This window comes from Falco biarmicus, chromosome 10 (assembly GCF_023638135.1).
Source record: "Falco biarmicus isolate bFalBia1 chromosome 10, bFalBia1.pri, whole genome shotgun sequence".
NCBI lineage: Eukaryota > Metazoa > Chordata > Aves > Falconiformes > Falconidae > Falco > Falco biarmicus.
The window spans coordinates 23784180-23804289 of record NC_079297.1 but is presented as its reverse complement, the minus strand read 5'-3'; the positions used below and the strand labels follow the sequence as shown (position 1 = coordinate 23804289).

The window sequence follows — 20110 nt, the reverse complement described above, 5'->3', positions numbered from 1 at the left end:
GCTGCTCCGGGTGCTGGGCTGCAGCCCTCTGGGCAGTGCACAGGTGAAGGGTTTTTTAACCACTGAACCAGGTTTGCTGCGGTAGGTCCTGGGCTGTGTGGCTTTCCCAATTAATGTTTAAAGTGGATGGTTTGATGAGGGGCATGTGCATCCATAATGTAGGAGAGTATTCCCGAGGTACCTACCATTGGGTTTCAAAGGGAATAGTTCAGCGCAAAGACAGACATGTTGTTGTGCTTCCTCGTGGGAATCAATTGGACATGTAGAAAGGAAAGATTGGTTCCTTTGCTGCTCTTGTGACCGTTCAGTTTGGAGCTGTAGGGCGGGCTGGGACTGCTGATGGCCAGGTGAGGTTTGACCAGAGCATGGCGTGAGGACGTCATGTGTCTGGGCGCTAGTGCCAGCTCAGCATGGTGCTCTGCCACAAGCAAGTGGGTGAGACCAAAGCTCTGCGAGTAAATGTGTGGGCACTGAAAGCACCCTCACCGAAATGGAGATGAGTCTTGCTGAAGTGTCTCTTCTTCATGCAGCTCACAAAAATCTGGTTGCAAATGAACCACTTGCTGTACGGACAGCGGGATAACATGGGAGAAGTGGAACACGCTTACAGCTCCTCTGCTATGACCTGTGCCACGTGTGGAAGGAGAAATGCTCCAAGTGGGCATTTGCAGTGATGCTGAAACCAGGACATAGCCAGAATAAAGAGCCCAATAGGAACACAGGATTCCTGGACACATGCACAAGCTGGAAACATCTCATCCTTGCTGTGCTGTTTCTGAATGCCTCCTGTGTCAAATCTGAAGGAAAGCTGCACGGTTTGCTGTCACTAGCAGTGTGACTGGTTCCCCTGGGGAGTGAGCAGCACCATGCCCAGCTGTGACCTTCCTCTCCAGAGCAGATAGTAAATGGCTGGGGGAACTCTGCATGTAGGAGCTCCAGGAAATGAAGGACTGGAAAATGAGGCATCAGGTTGGGAGCATGGTGCCGCCATGCATGGGCGCCCAACTTCTCTATAATTCATGCTCAATAATTATCTCAAGGGGAAATCCATATTCCTAGCCACATTTGGGCTAAGAGGGGTATTGGGCAAGCTTGGTGCACACCCAAAATGACTACCAGACTAGGATAAATTTGCTACTAACAGAGCAGATGTGACCAAAACTGACCTGAAGAGCTTGGCTTCACAAAAAAACCTGCATCCTTCATCACACTGTCATTTGGTTGACTCCTTCCAGTTAGAGGTTTCGTAAAATACTAATGGCTGAGGTTGCCTGCAGTGTGGTGATGGAGTTTCTCAACCCAGATGCATCTGGGTGGCTAAGTCTGTGAGCATCCCCTGGGGCTGCTAGAAGGGTGTCCCATCTCATCACCTGCAGGTAAACCTGAGGCCAATTTACTACAGGGAAAACAAACAGAACAGGTATTCAGATCTTGGTACGTGGTCCAAGCAGTACTTAATATTAATAGGAGTCTTCTCCACTGGTACTGGTGGCTTTGGGCTTGGCCCTTGGCAGGGGAAGTCTGAGGGCACTGATCGCTCCTTTTTTGCCCCTAATGTGCTGGTCCCAGGAGGTCTTTAAGTGCCTGTGCTGGTGAAACAAAACATCTTCAGTGCTGTGGGTAGTCCTCCTATCAGCCAAAATAGGCCACTTTCAGGGGGGAAAAAAAACCTAAAAAAAATCAAAGCTACTGGAAGTATGTATATTTCTAAGTGGCTACAGCCTTTCTATAGTCTTTTCATTCTTTAGCATTTTTCCGTGAGTCATCAACAGCACTTCTTATTTGTGATGTGTGCAGTAGGTACCTGTGGCTTGTCCTGGGGTGGGCAGCCCTGGTTTCCCCAGGGGTCAGGGAGAGCTCCTGATGCACAAGAAGCTGCTGGGAGCAGCTTCTCACCAGGCATCCCTGTCAGCAAGTGATCCCGTGAAGGACTGTTGGTGCTACTTGTCTTTAAAGTCACAGTGTTATGATTAAATCAATCTGTAACCCTTCCTAACTGGGGCTTCTGCTGTTTCGGGGCTCCTTCCACTGTCAGAGTTTGCAGCAATTCTAATGCGAGGGAGAGCAGCCATTGGGAGGACCCTATACCAGAAACGCAGCTGGCTGCAGAGACATGTGCAGGACAGCCCACTCCTAAAGTGCAGCTCCCCGTGGGTGCTCTGGCATCATTAATTACCCCAAAGTAATTTTGCAGTTTCACTGTCTTCAGCCTGCCCTTGCAATGGCAGCTGATGCCGGGAGACTGGCTCGCAGTGCTGCTGCCTGCACCCCTGGACAGCCCTTTACCCTACGTGGTGCGCGGCTCTGCAGAGGATCCATACCTTAGGATAAAACATCCCTTCCCCAATGCATCAGCCATAAAAGGAAAAATGTTGGTGTCCTGGCTCCCTGAGATGCCCTGAGTCTGTCTGTGAGGGTACCACCAGAAGCCATGGGATGGTGAAGGGTTCCCCGCCCCTGTGAGCTGCTTTGAACAGGAACGTAGAAAATGTCAGGGATGATCACCAAGCTGGGAACGGTAAGTATTAAGTGGAAAACTTTCAGGGGGCTTTTCAGCTCCTCGGCACAGGAATGTGATAAATCATCCGCAAAGTGCTTTTCCAGCAGATGTGGCTGTACAATGTGCGGTGCATCTGACAGCAAACATCTGTCCAGGCTGCAGCAAAAATGTGGTCTGTTTTTCCAATCATGTTGGTTTACCTTACTCATCTGATGGAGATGAAATTCCCCTGAACCTTGGCTTCCCCTTGGCTGTGGTTCTTCTCGGCTGAGCTCCCCCCGTCCCGGCACCAGGGCAGGGATGGGGAGCAGACCGAGGGCTGCTGCAGCCACCAGCCGGGGGGGGGGGGGGGGGGGGGGGGCGGGCAGGGCTGGCGCGAGGCTTCTAGCCCCGGGGGGATTTGAAGATTAAACTTCAGTTATGAGAATTTAACTTGGCTCAATTTGAATTGGGTTGCGGGTTGCATCCAAAAATGGAACAGGATTTACTGTCTTCCTCCGGCTAGGGCAAGGCTGTAATCTCACCAGCCATGCTTTGTCTTGCCGGACCTTAGTGGATCTCTCACAAGATGTTGGATCTCATTACGTTTCCACAAACTTCATCTGAATTCCCATAAAAGCAACTGAAGACCCAATACCCAAGGCCCCAGTTGGACCGCAGGCGTAGCCCTGCCCGTCAGCTTCTGGCCCTCGCTTGGTTCCCATGCAAAGAAGATGGCTTTGTGCTTTAGCTCCTGTTTGTGTCACTGCTGCGATGAGGTCACAAATTGGGGAAAGAAATTCAAACCACCAAGTGGAAATCTTCTAGGCTGGTTAAATCCCAGGCTGGGAAAGGAGCTCTTCACACTGAAGGTGTAGCCGTAAGCAGGCTCTGAAATACGTGACGTAACCCCTCTGTTGCATCTTCTTACTGAAAAAGAATTAATCTTATTGGGGAAAACCCCCCAAAACAAAACCAAAAACACTCAGAAGCAAATCCTTAGCTCTGGAGAGAAGTGAGGTGCACTAGAGGAGGCAATGTTTGCCCTCTGCCACCAATGGTTCCTTTAGCCGATAGCTACTCATTATGAAAAAAACAATTAAATTATGCTTTTAAAATTATTAACGATGGAAATAATGGCAACGGGTAAAAGGTAAATAGTATGGAAAGCATATAACTTATAAATAAAATATCCAGAGTTAAAGAACCTAGTGGATTGCATGCCTTTGGGCAAAGGGACGACGTTGTGAGGGCAGGGGAGTGATGGAGTCAAGGAGAAGTTGCAACCACCACGCACAGAACTGCCTCCGCGTGCCTGTAAGGGAGCCGCCGCCACATGGTGCTGGGGAAACGTGAAAGGATGAGGAAAGGCTCTTCCTAACTCTTTGCAGTTGCCAAAAAATAATCTAGTGATCTGGCTGCGTAGCGCATGTTTTTCTTGGCAATCTTGTAGAGGAGCCAAGAAAACGAATGGGTCAGGCTTTCCTCCTACCGACCCCCTGCCAGTGCGCTTGTCAAAGTGAAGCCAAAGCTGCAAGGGAGCAGCATGGCAAGGCTGAGTTGTGAACGCAGGACTGGAGGTGGCAAAGGACCGCAGTCAGCTCCGGCCTCAGGTGCTTGGAAGGGCAGGAGCTGAGGTACGCTGTGCAGCGCTGCAGCAGCCGCCTGCTCCTCGCCTGCTTCCTTTCAAGGGCATCGTACGGCCCTTAGCACATTTTCATAACAACATTCCTCTTTGATTAAAGAGAAAAAGCAGGGCAAGATTTCAGAAATTGAGTATGGCATACTCTGAAAATTGCTGTATCTTTTCCGTGTCTGTTGCTCTGTGATCTTTGCTGCTTTGAATGCTTCTAAAAATAACTTGAAAGAGACGCATAGCTCGATTATTGCCAACACAAGTAGTTATTGATCTAAATGACTGCCTGGAAAGAAAGGATGATAGAGAAACCATGCTCTGCTATCCACATGTTTAGACCTCCTGCCTTATTTTGCTTGAGCTAATGGGGAAAGACATGTATCGTGGCACGGCAACAAAGAAAACACTCTGTCTGCTTTAAAGTTACTGGGCACTTTTACATATTAAAAGAAAAAAAAAATCATCAAAAAGACATAAAACATTGGACTTGAGATATGTTTTGCTAACTAAACTGGCTCGTATCCTACAAAACGCCCCAAAGGAGCTCCCAGTCCTTTGGTTGACCAGATGCCCTTGAGGCGATGTGAGCAGTCTTGGGACCATGCCGAATCACTGTGACTCTGCTGAAGATCCTTTTAATTAGTGCGGGGAAACAGTAGCTCGTTGATTGCTGCTGCTGCTTTTCTTGTTCCCCAGCACCGTCCTGCTGGAGATGTTGCAGGAGGCCGGGAGTTGTGCCTTTCCCCTCCCTTGTGCCCCTGGGAGGAGCGGCTGCAAGATGCCCTCGCTCCTTGCTCTTCAGATCTCATCCCGCGTCTGATAAGGAGGTTGGTTCCAGGCAGAAACACCCCGTACAGCTGCCATGGCTGTGCTCCAGTTAAAGTCTGATGCTATGGCTATTTTCTAGGGATGATGTAGCCAGTTCCCTGGCTTTGATGATTTCCTTTTCTAGTCTTCAATCAGACGTTGCATAGAAAGGTTTCGTAGGAGGGGTGGCGATTTGTTTTCTTTTTGTGTTGGTGTGGGATGGATTTTTTGTTTGGTTGGGGCTTTTTTTTGTTTACTTTTAAAAGGGGATTTTTGTGCTTTTTCTGCTTCTCAGTCTTTACCATGGTTTTTTGTGCTACTGGACTGGCATAACAGAGTGGAGGCATCTTTTATTGTAAATTTAAAATGTGTGTACTAAATAGATTTCTTATATTAGCTTTTACCAAAAGTGATTTCAGATTTCCAGCATGAAATTTTCTAATATGGACTTGCCCTAAAGCAACAGCTTTATGAATGTGTAGATTAGGATAAAAACACATTTGCCTTAGGAAGAATTTGAGATGATACCCCTAAGTACTTTCTCTGATTTGTGTCAAGCACAGTACAGAATAAATATGTATTTTCTAGGAGAAATTCGTTGTATATGTGATGAAAGGCTGCATTTAATTTGCTGTGCATTTACAGAAGGGTGGCTTTTAAGCACTGGTATGTGCTCTGTACTCTGTCAACTTGTACAAATAACTTAGAAGCTGAAAGTCTTTTAGAGTAAGGAAGAATCAGTCACAAAGCGATCATTAGTTTAATGAGCATAGCTACTTCTCCAACTTAGAGTAAAAGTGAATACAGCAAATAAACTTCAATCTACCAATGGAATTTGAGCCTGGTGGCTGAATGTCTTTTTGCATAGAAATACCTGACAAGCGTTAGGGAGCAGCTAGTGCCTGCATTTCCCATGGCTTTGGAACGGCGTCTATTTGCCCTAACCCGTCACCTTTTACCCTGCCATCAGATCAATGGGAACCCTGTTTAAAAGGTGCTGGTATGATGCAACCCCATGACAGCAGCTGCACGTTGGAGGGCTGCCGGCGGAGCCGTGCGCCCTGCGGTGCGTTAGGCAGAGCTGTGTGCTGGGAAAGCAGTGGGGACCAGCCTTCTCGTCCTCATCACAGCCCGTACAGCCCCTGCGGGATGCAGGACTGCATCTGCCTTTACACCTGTGTCTGCCTGCGTGTACATAGACACACAAATACTATTTGTGTATGTACAGCTATATCTGGACACCTATATAGCAATATATTTCAACTTGCAAAGCTAGGCAGTTAATCCATCTTTCTTCCCCCAACAGCCATTTGGAAATCTCTCCAGACTCGGGTTTACTGCCTACCCAGCCCAAAGCTGGCATGCACAGCAGTGGCTAAAGCAGAGCTGGGCTGTGGTGATCGACACAGATGGGAGTGTACTGATGTGCCCAAGATGCTACTTGTTTTCAGCAAGCTTTAAACACTAGCTGGAAATATGGTATATAAAAAAATATTTTAAAATTTGCATGTGAGAACAATGCCATGGGATTGGAGCCAGTACCCATTGCTACAAAATCCAGTGCCAGGTGAAGAAAGATAGGGCAAAAGAGAAAAGGAATTTGCAAATAATAAAAGGAATATGTATCTTTCCTGTTTCTCCACCTGTGCTCAGAGCCCACCAGACGCAGCTGGCTGGCTGGTTGGTGTATCACAAACAGCACAAAGATAACATGGTGCTATAGCTTCTGGAGTACAGCCAGCTAAGTGAAATCGTGGCTGTTAGCACCCTCTGGACACAGTCCAAAGGTTCCTCAGAGTTGTCTTGCAAACACCTCTTACCAGCTGATTTTTCTCTAGTACGGTAGGGGCAGTTGGGTCTGCCGTGCTGGGTGACCTGCACATGTCACTGTGGCAGCCGACCAGAAGCTAGAGCCATCTGAAAGCTTTGCCATCTCATTCTTCAGTGTGGATTTGGAGACAAAAGGGAAATAAACCCATTTGGGGCTTCTTCTATTATTTAGCCTGACCAGGCATCGGTGCAATCATCAGATCTACTACACGGATAGTGACAGAAACACTCTCTTTTCCTAGTGTGGCTACAGCAGACACAAAGGTGTTTAGAATTAAAATTTGTGATGTAGATAGTAGCTGGATCCCAGAAGCTGAGTAGAGAGTTTGCAGCCAGAAATGTAAGTTTTGATCGTGCTCAGGCTTGTGTGGGTTGTCCAGCCCTTTTCCTGTTAAACTGGACATCATGCCACAGCTCACAGGGATTAGGTTTTGTTTGCGCAGGACTTCGCGCAAACTGACAAACAGTTGCGACCATTATTTGTACTCCATTCTGCAGGAAATACTTTGCTGAATATATAGTAGCTACGATTATATTTATATACAATATAAAAGGAATTACATACTGCAAATTGCAGGCAAGTAGGGTGATTGTGCTGTTGGGAACCTGGAGGCACAGCACTCCTACACCTGCCCATCTTGCCTGTGTATGTGGCATATGCCTGTGGTCTGCAATGCCTTTTTTTTTTAAAAAAAAATACTATGTTCTTTTATTTAATGTTGATACTACGTATTTTTGGGAAATGCGGTTCAGTTCAAGGAGGTACGGGTATATAACACACAACATATCTCAGGCATAAAGTTAGGAACTTCAGGGATCTCTTGTGGGAGTTTTTAATAGGGTGTATGTCACTGAGAAAAAATTCCAGCAATGCAAAATTAGGTCCGTTAAAAGCCTTGATTAATTCTGGGGCTTTTTTTTTTGGTTGTTTTTTGTTTTCCCCACAACTGTTCAAAGCTATGAGTTTAGTTGTATTTTAACGATGTAAGTATATGGGACAAACCTGAATGGATCCAGGTCTAATCATATTTACAAATATTTGTAAATAACAAAAATGACTTCGTATCTGTGTGCAAGACGTTATGTGTGAGATGAGGTACAACCTCAAGACAGTAATCAGTTCCGTAAAAGTTTTTAATAAACAGAAATGCCAATAAAAGAGTTTTTAGAAAAGTACAGAATAAAAGCAGAAAATATCTCTCCCCTATTAACCATTGGTATAAATCCCAAGATGTCTGGTTTTAACATTATAAATGGCAATCTTCACTCAATAGTTATATGGAAAATATCACAGTTAAAGCACAGCACTGCTGGTGTCTTAGAGAATACACGCATTAACTTTTCCTCATCTTTTCCCCCTTTTATAGCAAAGGCAAAAAATACTTTCCATGTTCCCAAAATTAATTATTAAAGGAGGCACCGAGAAATCAAATTACCACTAAAATCCAATTTTGTTACACTATATCTTAATGTCATAACTTTGATAAGAACATTTCACTATTTACTAGAGAGGAATGGATTTCAACCACACTGTGCTAGTTTAGTTTTGTTTTATTATTAATTATTTTATTTGATTATTCAGCTGAGATACCTGTTGACTGTAAATGATGAGTGGAAGTGTTTGCAAGCTGGTGTTAGCTCCTCGCTCATGTTGAAGGGTTTTGTGTCGACACATTTAATTCTGCAGTTATTTAATTCTGGAGTAACAGTTCTGTTGTTTTAGCCTGCTATGAAAAGACTAGGAATTCTTTGACTTTCAGGGAATAGTTTGAAAATGAAGAGTGGGACAGAGCAATCTGGGGGTGGAAGTGTGGTTATTTTGTTAGGCTTGCAGCACGGGGGAGAGGGCATCCCATTAGCTCGGCACCTATAAGGACAGTAAAAAAGAAACTGTGGACATACTGTTGGGTATAAGAATAAGACTTTCAAAATTCTTTTTCTTTCAAATTGGCATATGAATATAGGGGAAAAAAACCCCACTACTTTGGCTGCAGTAATTTTTTTAATAGCGTAATCTCTATTCAGAATGCAACCTAGAAGGAAAGACCCTGCAGACCAAGTCTATCAGAGGTGTGTGCTCTTTTATTTGGTAGAACAAAAATGGATCTGAGGTCAGTTGCCACTTCTCTGTCAGGTGCGGAGCCAATAACCACCTCTTGTGCTTGGTGGTTTCCAGCCACCGAGCAGCACCAGCATTCCTCCTCCTGACCTTACTCAAAAGTCTGTCTGTTCTGCAGATATTAATTACTTCTGTGCACAGCATCTGATGGGATTTCTGACCCTATCTGTGGCCTCTACACTGAGATTTATTTCTATTCCTAATGCAGCGGAAAATTAATATGATGCATTCTCTGGTAGCTCTATTGTTTCTGAGCTTATGGATTTAGAAACGTTGGAAAAATTATTTGTGGCTGTGAAAGTCATCACATGTACCACGGGAGAGGCACAATGCAGCATCTGTTGAATAAGATCTTGCATTAAAGTGGAGTTCTACCTGGAGAAGCGTGTATATAAAAATAACTCCACAGCAGTGGTTGTTTATTTTGATAGTGAATTTTAGTTATGATTTATGCAATAAAGAATGCCGCTCAGAAAACAGAGGAAGGTGCTGTTCATAACAAGTCTTTAGTAAGTAATACTTGAAGCTTTTTCTAGTTGCTGCCCTCCAAGCTTTCTAGGGAGGGCAGGTGTGCTTGTAGAGGCGAAGGAAGGCATTGTGATACCCAGCCACCCTGGCGAAGACTTTCAAGACGTTTTGCACCCTGATTTTAAAAAACAAATGAACCCACAGAGGTAGCAATGCCTTTTACAGACTGAAAGACCAGGGTACAGGTAAATGTTAAATTGTTATAAACAACAGTTTTCTTAGCTTATGGAACTCAGACAGAGATATATATATATATGTGATGTTAGCTTCTGGAAACACGATTTTAAAACTTTTTTGTTGTTGTTGAGGTTAGTCAATCTATGTTTTGCTCATTCTAGTTAGAAGAGAGCTCAGTCCCTATGCAGGACCCTCTTCCTGAGGAGCCGGAGCCTTGACATGACCACATCCCAGTCTGCATAGGCACCTTCCAGGTGACGAGTCACTTCTGAGTCCGACGGGAAGCTTTGGCGACCATGAAGCACACGCCAGTTATCAAATGTCACTATGTCTCCTATAAAGAGATTGCATCAAGGTTTGATATTTGGTCTGTTGCAGACAGATAATGTGGAGGTGGATTTGTATCAATGCTGATGGAGCAATAATTTCAAGTAGCTTGGCTGGAGATGTACGGAAATGACACAGTAATTTTAATTCAGCTGCTCATGCTCAACCAGAGAGGGCAGGCCCCTTTCAATCTCTGCTGCTTTTCCTGTACAACCAGGAGTTAAAAAGCAGAGCGGTAGGGGAGCCCATACTGAGAAAAGCAGAGCATGAGGGGAAAGGCGACTACAGCAAATCCACAGGAAGGTTAAAAACAGTAAAAGCCAGTAGGATGGTTTTTATTTGATCAGCTGGCTACTCTTTGTGCTATACACATCCTGCATTACTGTCCCTGTTAAGAGAATTTTATGAGAACAAAGTCAAGCCACTGAAAATTGGGAAATCACCTCATGAAGGCTAGCATGCCATTTTAATTCTTCTCCCTGGTGTGCCACCATTATGATAAATCTCTAATTAAATAACCTTATAGTCTTTCTTTCCTTCTCCCCCTCCCCTCTACCACCCTTTCGGTGTGTTAATTGATGGCATGGATAGTGCTAATGTAATGTGAGGTACTTTGGTTTACCATTTATTATGTGATCTTATAAATTATTTCATTGCGTGTTCCCAATAGAGAGATATTAATTTCCTGATAGACATTTTAAAGAAACTACCATCACCGTACACGCGGCAGTCAGATCTGCTAATGAATTTACTTTTTTAACATCTCTTGAGAGATGAGGGACCGTTCATATCTTAATTTTACAGCTAAGGAAGGAAAGAACAGAGATTAAGGCCGAAGTAGTTAAATATATGCATAGACTGACTTTTAAAGAGTAAAGGACATTTCTGGGGCATGTTTTACGTTCAAAAACACAGCCCTGTACAACTCCAGCTGAAGTTTAGAGCACTCTGTTCTTCTGCAGATCTGCCTCCAGACACCTTGTATAGGCCACCCAGAAAAAGCAGCAGAGCAGCAGTGCCCTTCGGCAATTCATCCAGCACGATGCTGGCATTTGGTGTCTAAGCAAAGACAATAACTGAATTCCCCCCGGCACTGTTCAGCTGCCTTCAGCGTTATGCACGTTACGCATCAGTATCATCCTGGAGATGCTGTGCAACTCCTGCAGCCATCGGGAAGGGGCCTCACTAACCAACTGAAGTGTCATGAAGGAATTGTTTGGCTTAATGGCTGTACTCTGCATCAAATGAAGCAGAAGGAAAAGTATGTGATTGTGTATCATGTAACAAACAGACACTGAGCTGGGATGGCCCAGCAGTCTTACACATGATTTCCCATCTGTGGTGCTATCGCTATGACAAGTTACAATTTCCTATGTGGTATGGGTAAGCGCTATTCTCCCCCACCTTTTTTTGTTCTTTCTCCTTTATACTGTAAGAATGGCAAAAGAAATCTGTAACGTGAACTATATAATAAGGATGCACTATGAAATAAAACAGGTGATGGAAGGACTGAGATTTCCTCTCGGTACCAGTGCTAACAATGCTCAAGTGTTTTGGCTGTTAGGAAAAACATGGGAAAATCATTGCGAGGAGAGGCAATTTACTGACCTGGTTTCAGCTTGTAAGTAAACTTGTGTTCTGCGCTGTTTAATAAATCATCAAATTCCTTTAGAGCTGCATAAAACGGCCTCACTTTTTCAGCCGGTATGTCAAACACCGTGTCTCTTGTTGCATTATTATAATTGATGCGAACTGCTTCGCCCCTGGAATCCACGCTATGAAACACAGAAGGAAAGGGAATGTATTATGTCGTTACTAAAACATGTTAAGATGGTTAAACAACAAATGAACTCTCCTGCTGGGATTTCGGTATGTTTTTATAGTGAAATTCAGATTGGTATTGGGTTGGGTTTTGATAACTAAACCTAACTAGGAAAAGGGAGAATGCGGAGAAAGTGTAGGTGCTTAACGTGCTAAAAAAATTAATCTATTTTCTATACTCCTCAGCTGTAGAATCATCAATTTTTTCAGTTCAGCAGATTATGAAAATTTGTGTTTGATCTTTTCATAGTATATAGTTCTTAATCGGAACGCTTCAAATGATGACCTCTCTTTGCGTGATGCAAATGTGCATCTGCTGGAATTTAGGAACAGCCCCAGCTGCTGTTAACCTGTGGCAGCACCTAGAAGCTGCTCTGATTACCAGCACTTCTTGCTAGTGTGTGGCAAAACCGAATCAGGCAAGCAGTGGTACACAGCACAGAAGTCATACACTGGCAAAAAAACCCCGAACCCAACCAACCCAGCCCCCCAGACCCCTCCAAATACCCGCAGACCAAGCTGAACCAGCCTTTCCCCACAAGGTGGCAGGAACAGACCTTCTCCTACCAACATGCGAGCCACCACACAACAGGGGATTTATTTTCCCATGGTGTTGAAACTACTCACTCTATAATCCTTTGTTTACATTGCACAGCAAAATCACAGAAGTCCACCCCTATATCTGTATAGTCTACAGCAGTAGAGGTCAGGATCTGATATGCCTGAGGGTTTTGTTTCTTCAGCATCCTGGATACGTGAAATCCATCGACGACTTGGCTTTCACCTCCTGCAGCCGTTTGCTTTATACAATGGAGAAACTGAACCTGGAAGGAGTTAACATCTTGTTACGAAACGAATTAGCTTGCATATTTAACAGTTCATTAGTATCGGTTCCCTCCTATCTGTGGTTCTGGGCTTTTGGGGTTGTTTTCCCATTTTTTTTCAGGGAAAGACTGAGTTCCCATTACTGCTGCTTCACAGCACCCTGCCACCGCTGTCCCAAAGGCAGAAAATTAATGTTCATAAACTGCATCCCGGCTGGGACGCCTTCAAATGCTTGCAGCCTGCAGGTCAGCTGCTGGGCCTGGGGCTCGCTTCTTTCCTTCGAGTCCCTCTTTGTGCCAGTAACAGCATTTTAAACGCATTTCAGTCTCATCTCACCAAGGAGGATTGTCTTGAGGAAACAAAACCTGCTGTGAATTATCTGCTCACAGAGGGGAATAGGTGGCTGTCACAGGAGGCAACGGGCCCGGCGTCTCTGTGCCCAGGTAGGGTTAAGAAAGTTTCATTCCACTTCACAGCAAACTTGCCCAGGTGTAAGACAGGGCAGAAGGCGTGAATTGGGCTCTTGGTGGCACCGGTGTCAATCTGAGACGCTGACATGGCGGTAAAGCTGCCTGCGGCATCAGTCCAGCATCACGCAAAGCGCGACCGTTCATCTTAGCCACACCACACAAAACACGGAGCGTTCACCTCTCCCTTCTGTGATGGTGAATTATTTCGGAGACCACCAGGAGGAGGGAAAAGACAAACCCCAATAAAAAAAACCACTGGAAGAGAAAGGAGCAGAGAACAGGGCTCGTCCCAGAGCCCCCCACCCGCTGGATCTGCAGACCCTGAAGATGATGACGAGGGGGGAAACTGATTGAACCGACAGTGTAGAAGGGCAGCTTGTTTGGAAAGGACATCAGCTACTTTATTCGTGTGATGAAGCAGCTTCCCGCCCTCCCCTGTAGTCCTTTTGGCCATCAAGCTGTGGGGAGGACTGGGGCCTCCCGCTGAAGGGAGCAGGAGGCAACAAGCTCTTTGCTTTTGCGGGTGCCTCGCGCAGGGTGGGCACAGCCTGGCACTGCCAAGCAGGGCAGCCGTGCCCTACGTCACGGTCAGCGACGTTGGAAAAGTTGAAAGGGAGAATTTAGTGCAAATGAGAATTTAGTTTTACATTCTAGAGAGCTCATGTTTCTGCTAGATCTAACCGTCAGTTGTGGTTTGCTTGGGGTTTTTGTTTTCAACAGGACACCTCCTAGAAAAACAGTTGCCAGATGAAAACCTAGGAAATCTAAAAAATACTTCTATGGAACAGTTCTGAAACTAATCATCGTCTGTTCCAAACCATTTCTTCACATACTTGTCATAAATATGTCTTAAGAATTCAACTATTGTGTAATAACTAGATAAATAAAGAAAACTACACGTTCAGGACAATGTTAAAAAATAATTCAATGTGCTTTAATACTTTTATTTCTTACAAACATTTCTTGAATGAGAAAGGTTACGCTCTTTTTCTATCGTTCCATAGCAGTGTGAGGTTTGGCATGGACAAGACAGTGAGCTAAAAGCCCTGTTCCATTCTTACTCCGCGCTAATGAACAGGATGCTAGTGTGAAGTATTTGGTACTCGCGGATAACTCACGGTGGCTTTTGGTTTGATGATAGAAACAACTGATACAAAGTACTCCACAACATTAGAAAGGGAAGGTTTATGGGAGCAAACTTTTCCAGGGTTATCTTTGCTCCTTTGTACGTGTCCCTACTACTTTCCAGTTCTCTGCTGAGTTATGTGGCTTAGACTCTGATATGACAGGGACAAGGTGAAAACTTTTTTTCTCCGGTGGTTGCCAAGCTTTACGGAATGCGCCGCTTTTTTTTTTGTCTAGTATGAAAGGGTAAATAAGTGTCTAACTTGAATCAATTCACAGAAAACAGAATATAGCATCTTATTCATATTTCCTCTAGTAAGGTCCCCTTTTAAGGTGAACAGATGAGTCCTAAAATGTCACCACTTGACTATAGCATTTAGACACCTAGCTTTTTTAATATAATGAAAGCAGTACCAAGAGCACCTACAGGACCCTGATGTTCTCTCGTGTGGTAAAATTCTTGATATTTTGTGACTGTCATTTAAAAATTATGGGCTACATAATGGACTTGTTATGCAGAACTTGCATCATAATGTGTATCTTGCATACCCATGTGTATGTAGGTCGTTACAGGCAGATTAGTATTTTGTTATTTTCGCATTGCTCTTTTAAGACCCAATCCCGTCACTGCATGCTAACCGTATTCCGCGCTATAAGAACATTTCCTTCTCCCTTTTGTGTTGTCAGTGGATTCGCCTTACCCCAGGTGGATGCTGCAGAACAGGGTAATCAGTGTGAAAACACAGTTTCCCGGTGGTGTAAGCGACGTTGTTAGCATCTGCTTTGTCCTGCACTTGCCAAGTTGGTCTTTGCAATGAAAGGGAAAAGAGAAAACTTGTTAGAACAGCCAGCCAGCATGCCAGACAGTGCACACTGAATCCATGAGATCGTGGTCATTCCATCTTTGAACATGAAAATATTGTAAAATTATAAGGAAATAATGATTTAACAGTGTCTCCCCACCCCGGCACAGAAGGCTTGTTTTGGCAGTCCTAGATTCAAGCTAGAAACTGAAGTGTGCCAAGGGACGTCTGGCCCCAATGTAACATCTAAAACGATGGATTTCCAGTGGCCATTTGTTTTGGTACATAGCGTCTGTCTTGAAATTTGACAAAATTCAGTAAGAAAGTACACTGACAAAAAAAAAAAAAAAGGTCTTATTTCTATGACAAAGATGTGAATACCTCATGTTGCAGCAGAATCAAAATCTGTTCCGAGTGACACACTGTGCAGGGGAATTTCAGACCAAGAACCGCACGTTTTGTTTGCACAGAGTTCACGCGGCCGAGGACGGTCCGCAGCAGATGCTGTGTTATGTCCGTGTTACCGACCCAGACATTTGTCTGGAAAAGTCTTAAGTCACCATACACAGCCCGTGTAATCACAGGAGCACAAGTGGTTTAAAAAAAAATACAAAACTCATTTTCCCTTGTCAAATACTACAGACCAAATATATTATGTTTCGGATGGTGTGTCTCTCGCATTACTTCTTATGAATAGTTTTTTAAAAAAATAGGCTAAAGAACACGCAGACAAAAATTATTTATATATATTATATAAACACTTTTGTTCTAGGAGCGGTATTTAGAATAGAAACAACGTAAAATGCTAAAATGAAATTTCTGAAAATGCTGGGGGGAAGCCCCCTCGCATATGATTTGCAAATGTGTTTAACTGCCTGAGAGAAATAATTTTTATGACTTGGTACAGCACATATTCCTCAGTACATGACTTCAGTACTCAAGTATGATAATTTCAGCCACACTTCCACAGTTCCCAGTTTTACAGCCGAGAAATAGCCCATTATATCATCCTCATCATTAGTACTGAAGGTAGGTAGGTTCACTATATCTTTAATTTAAAAGGCTCGGCTGTCACTTGATGGTTCTAGAAGAATTTAACCCATTTTAATGGCCACATTATATGTAATACAGTTTCTGGAATGGTAGTATTTTATAAAACCATTGTAAGGTTTTGCCAAAGCGGTCGGTGCTTTTGTGCTGTTAGGCTTAGAGAGGGGCGCTGCATCTGGGAACCTTCCTGCCAGGCAAGGAGCTTCGCTCGGAGCTCCAGTTACTGGCCTGGGGGCAGCGATGCTAACAGAGAACTCAGCACCGAACGTGGAAAAAACCAGCCTTGCCTTGGCAAAGTCTCAGCTGAGCTGGAGTATCAAGTCAGACACAGGGAGGGAGCACGAGAAGGAAGAAAATGTGGGTGATGTCAGAGGACTCCTGGCCTTAGGGGGAGCAGAGTGGGGCAGAATGGTTTATGGTTCAGTAATTAGAGGCAGGTTTCAACATCAGTTTCTCAGGCCGGTTGACAGAGGAGGAAATTTGGCACCAGGCAGGCGTAGTAATTTTTTGCATGAAGTGACAATGTGGGCTCAGCCTCCCTGAGCAGAAAACTGGCCCATCTGTTAGATCCACTGTCTTGCAAACCCACCACGCTAGGAACTGAAGCCATGCTCGAATCATGTCTTGCACTTCATTAAAAACCTAAGCCTCGTTCATAAGAGATTTGGGACCCGTGTCCTTGCCTGGGAGGTGCAGATGGTTTGGCAATTGTGGGAGTTGTGGGAGCACTGGGGAAGCCCTTTGTGCCACCCCAAGCCCTGGACAAGGCTTCAGGACCGGGAAGGAGCACAAGTCTAGGGTGAGAGAAGTCGAGCAATGAGTTGTGGTATGACAGGAGACTTCGTTCATGGAGTTGTGCCTCCATAATGTAAAAGAAAAGGTTAATTTAAAAGTGTGGAACCTCTTGACATTCTTACATGGCTGATACAGTGAATGTGTCTGCTTTTTAAAGTAATGACATTTTAGGTAGCATGTAGCAAACAGACACCTAGACAAGAAAAAAGGCTTTTGTTGTTTCCATGTGTCAGGGTTACATTCGTTGCAGGTACATTTCAGTTTAAAATTCATGGCCCTGTTGAGGTAATGTTTTATTTGGCAAGCTTGCCAATTCCGAATTTATCCTTTTATTTCTAATATTCGGTAGGCATTGTATCTGGCTGCTAGTGAAATAGCAAGGGAATTACCCAAAGTTATTTTATTACAGTTGTAAAACCCACCTCAGAATTGATGCTAGTAAGAAATGAACTTCTGTTTTAGAGCTGAAGACATGGACTGTAAAATGCTGCTCTAAGTCTGTTATTAAGACTGAAAACTCAGTGGAGTTTCTGCTACTGCAAGAAATATTTAAGAGCAACACGACCAGGCACTACAATAACTACAGCTAAAAATCAAACAGGTTAAATTAGAAGAAAAGATGCTACAGGGAAAGAGTTTTTTTTCTTCTCTGTAATGTTTTTAGGCTGAGTTCCAGCTATACATAGTAAAAAAAAAAAAAAAAAAAGAAACCAACAAACTTTGTTCCTTATAAAACAGCCCTACCAAATATCCAAAATGAAGCCAAAAGCATTGAAGTCTTTTTTTGAGACTTCATGTGATGAATTACACATTTAACAAACACTGTTTATTAGGCTGTTTGAATACAGTTCTCTAACCATTTTCTGATACGTTTAGCATGTTACCACTTCACACACATCTGTACTGCACCATTTGAAACTAGTTTTGGCACTTTATCTTTTAAAAATACTTTATGAATGATTTCTTAAACCACTGCACGTAACAACTCAAAGTTTACACACGAATCTGCTTGTATTTTCCAATGTTTTAGGATTTGCTCCCTTTTTCCCCCCACCCTGAGCAGAGCACTTAGGGAAAAAAACACAAGGTCTAAAGGGTCATTTATAATATATTTCAAAGCAGTAATCATTAACATCACCAGTATGGTGGTTAGATTAGCTACACGTTGCTGAAGAGGTCAGGCTGCAAACGTGTGCCTCTGCACATGTGCATGGGCCCAGGGAGGAAGGAGACTCGATAGCCATGCAGCAAAGTGGAGATGGTGTAGTATTTTGCAACCCAACTTTCTGTGCACAGCCCTTGCCGTTAAAGAAACTCCTCTTAAAGAGAGATAAAAAAATAAACCAACAACTCCTCACAATGCACAGAGAGCTCAACGCTTGGAAGCAGCGTTTTGCCAGCAAAGTGCCCACACGCAGCAAGTGACACTTGCTTTTGTAAAGTGTTTCCCATAGACTTCATCCAATCTGAAGAACTCAGTGACAGGGGCAGGCAGTATCCTTCTAATGACTCGTATGAGCTTTGGGTCAAGGTTTATCTATTTCGGTAACAAACTCATCTTGCACAGCTCCTCGGCAGGCCAGCTGTGCTGTATGGTGCTGGCAGCTTGCCCCTGTGCTGCCGTGTGAGTTGGTATGCTTTTGGTGTAGCCTTAGCAGAGGCATCCTCACAGTGCATCCTGGAGACAGCTACACCCTTTGTGACCTCTGAACGGGTGAGGTGAAAGCTGGGATGTAGGGAATAGCACACCCACCCCCCATCATCCCTCAGCTCGGCTCTGAACTCTGGAGCAGGCTGCCTGTGTGCGTACAGTTACTTTCTCTCCTTGCAAGTTGGCAACATTCTGAAAAAGAAAGTGCGTTCAACACTTTATGTTCTCCCCCTAAAAATCTTGGCTCTGCTAATAGGCACATTGTCTCTCACACACCCTACCCCCTTTACCACCGTGCCTTTCCTTTAGCGCTGGAGCATCCACTCTGCTCCCAGAGCCGGACCATACGCCACATGTTGGCTTCACCTGGTGGCAGCTGCATTTTGTTTCTTGAAATCCAGACTACTCTGCAAAACTGGTCTTTGGATGTCAGGCTATCTTGGACCTTAATTTATTCAGATTTTAATATTGCAAAATCAATCTAATCAGACACAGAAATGTAATTAGCAACTGTCAAATGACCAAGAGTAGATCTACCCATGGTGGCTCAATTGGGATGGTGTAAGACTTCAAGGCTTTCAATTACTGAAATTATTAATTCAAAGATTATTTGTTTAAAAGCAAATAGAAAAAAACCCAAAACTGAACTGGATATTCCAACTATGTTTTCCTTTAAATGCAGAACTTGTAATGAATTGGAAGATTTCCCTAACATTGAAACTCTCTTTCTGCAGCCTAGTAAGTCCAGGAATTAGCAAATATGTTTTGGAAAAGCAAAGAAAATGATAACATTTTATCATTCCTTTATTGTGAACCCTAACAGTTAAGGAAAATAAAAAATAAGGTTTAATCAACGCCAATAGTGAAGTTGGTTTAAACAGTGAAAGAAGCTCTAACCATTACTTGCTCAAATGGTGTGGACCAAGGTCACGTTTCAACCTTGATCTTGTACGGAACATTAATGGGTGGGAGTTTCTTTGTAGGATGTATTAAAACACATTTAAATATATATCTATCTCTATCTCAAACACTCAGAATTTATCCTGACAAATTACTTCTATTGAAACCATCTTTAAAGAGAGTAAACATTAATTCAAGCTGACTTTAAATAAGGTGAAGCATTTAATAATCTTTACTGATTATAACTGTATTAGGGAAAAGTCAGTGAGTGGTAAGACTAAGGTTTTTTTAATTAGAAAAAAAGAACAACAATCTGATGACACACCTGATAAACTGGCAAGTCTCCCTAGGGCAGCCTAAACCTCATTAGCTGAACTCGGACAAGGACAGTATATCCTCACTGTTAATGCACATTTATAAAGTAAGGGACTTTTCAGTCTCTCAAACAGCAGAGTTATCACAAACTGGGTGCTGCAGACAGTTTCAGACCGGTGGCTGGCATTTCAAACAGCAAGGATGGTTAGGAGCTGAGGCAGGGGGCCAGGCAGGGTGGTAGATGTTTCTTTAATCTTACAATGGTGCCGAGTTCAATATAAGACATTTTCGAATTGCCTTAGTGACAGGCATGGTACAGGGCACAGCAGATGGACAACAGGTGAAACACAGTGGGCTGCCATGTCAAGAACATTAGTCTAGATAATGTTATAGATAGAAGATTTAGAGATCATTTCCAGTTTTAGAATCTAGGAACTACTTCTAGATCCAGC

General features: G+C 43.8%; 1 protein-coding gene and 1 long non-coding RNA gene across 5 annotated transcripts in view; one reads left to right on the top strand and one right to left on the bottom strand.

Moving 5' to 3' along the window:
- The window catches only part of LOC130155990 (uncharacterized), a 41784-nt gene that overhangs the window by 18175 nt on the left and 3499 nt on the right, over positions 1-20110 (top strand). The window lies entirely within an intron of this gene.
- The window catches only part of BBOX1 (gamma-butyrobetaine hydroxylase 1), a 42889-nt gene continuing 30647 nt past the window's right edge, over positions 7869-20110 (bottom strand). The window contains exons 6-9 of one of the 2 annotated variants that reach the window (XM_056354047.1): positions 14846-14951; positions 12352-12548; positions 11512-11678; positions 7869-8619 (exon numbers count right to left, since the gene is read on the bottom strand). In XM_056354047.1, coding sequence (XP_056210022.1) covers positions 8567-8619; positions 11512-11678; positions 12352-12548; positions 14846-14951 — 523 coding nt within the window. In that variant the 3' untranslated portion in view covers positions 7869-8566. Of the gene's footprint in view, positions 9911-11511; positions 11679-12351; positions 12549-14845; positions 14952-20110 lie in introns of both variants that reach the window. The other variant, XM_056354044.1, reaches the window with a different exon arrangement.